The sequence below is a fragment of the Gekko japonicus genome, unplaced genomic scaffold (assembly GCF_001447785.1).
Source record: "Gekko japonicus isolate JY-2015 unplaced genomic scaffold, Gekko_japonicus_V1.1 scaffold109696, whole genome shotgun sequence".
NCBI lineage: Eukaryota > Metazoa > Chordata > Lepidosauria > Squamata > Gekkonidae > Gekko > Gekko japonicus.
The window spans coordinates 1-390 of NW_015269887.1; the positions used below are offsets into that span (position 1 = coordinate 1).

General features: G+C 59.5%; 1 protein-coding gene across 1 annotated transcript; it reads right to left on the bottom strand.

Moving 5' to 3' along the window:
- Positions 1–4: 4 nt before the first annotated feature.
- Positions 5–385, bottom strand: LOC107125482 (protein snail homolog Sna-like; the record flags this gene model as incomplete). The annotated part of the gene is made up of 1 exon (XM_015428900.1): positions 5–385. A coding segment is annotated over one exon (381 nt), but the record flags the coding sequence as incomplete, so codon positions are not given.
- Between the last annotated feature and the right edge of the window lie 5 nt (positions 386–390).

Below are 390 nucleotides of genomic sequence, written 5' to 3' on the forward strand. Positions count from 1 at the left end.
GCGTTCTGATGTGGCCCTGCAGCAACCACGGCCTGGAGAAAGCCTTGCCACAGATCTTGCAGACGCAAGGCAGGGTATGGCTTCGGATGTGCATCTTGAGCGCTCCCAGGCTGACGTATTCCTTCTCACAGTACTTGCAGCTGAAAGATTTCCTGGCCTGGGAGTCACAGTGCAACTGTCTGTGCTTAGAAAGGCCGGCAAAGGTCGAGTAGGATTTGCTGCACTGGCTGCAGTGGAATTTCTCGGCCTCGGTGGCAGAGGAGACCGGGCTGGGCGGGTCGGAGGTGGTCTTGCCATCCTCTTCTTCGCTGGACAGGGAGGTCAGGTCCAGAGGCTTGGAGTCAGGGCTGGGGGGAGACGCGGGGGTCTTCTGGTACTCCTGCTCCGAAG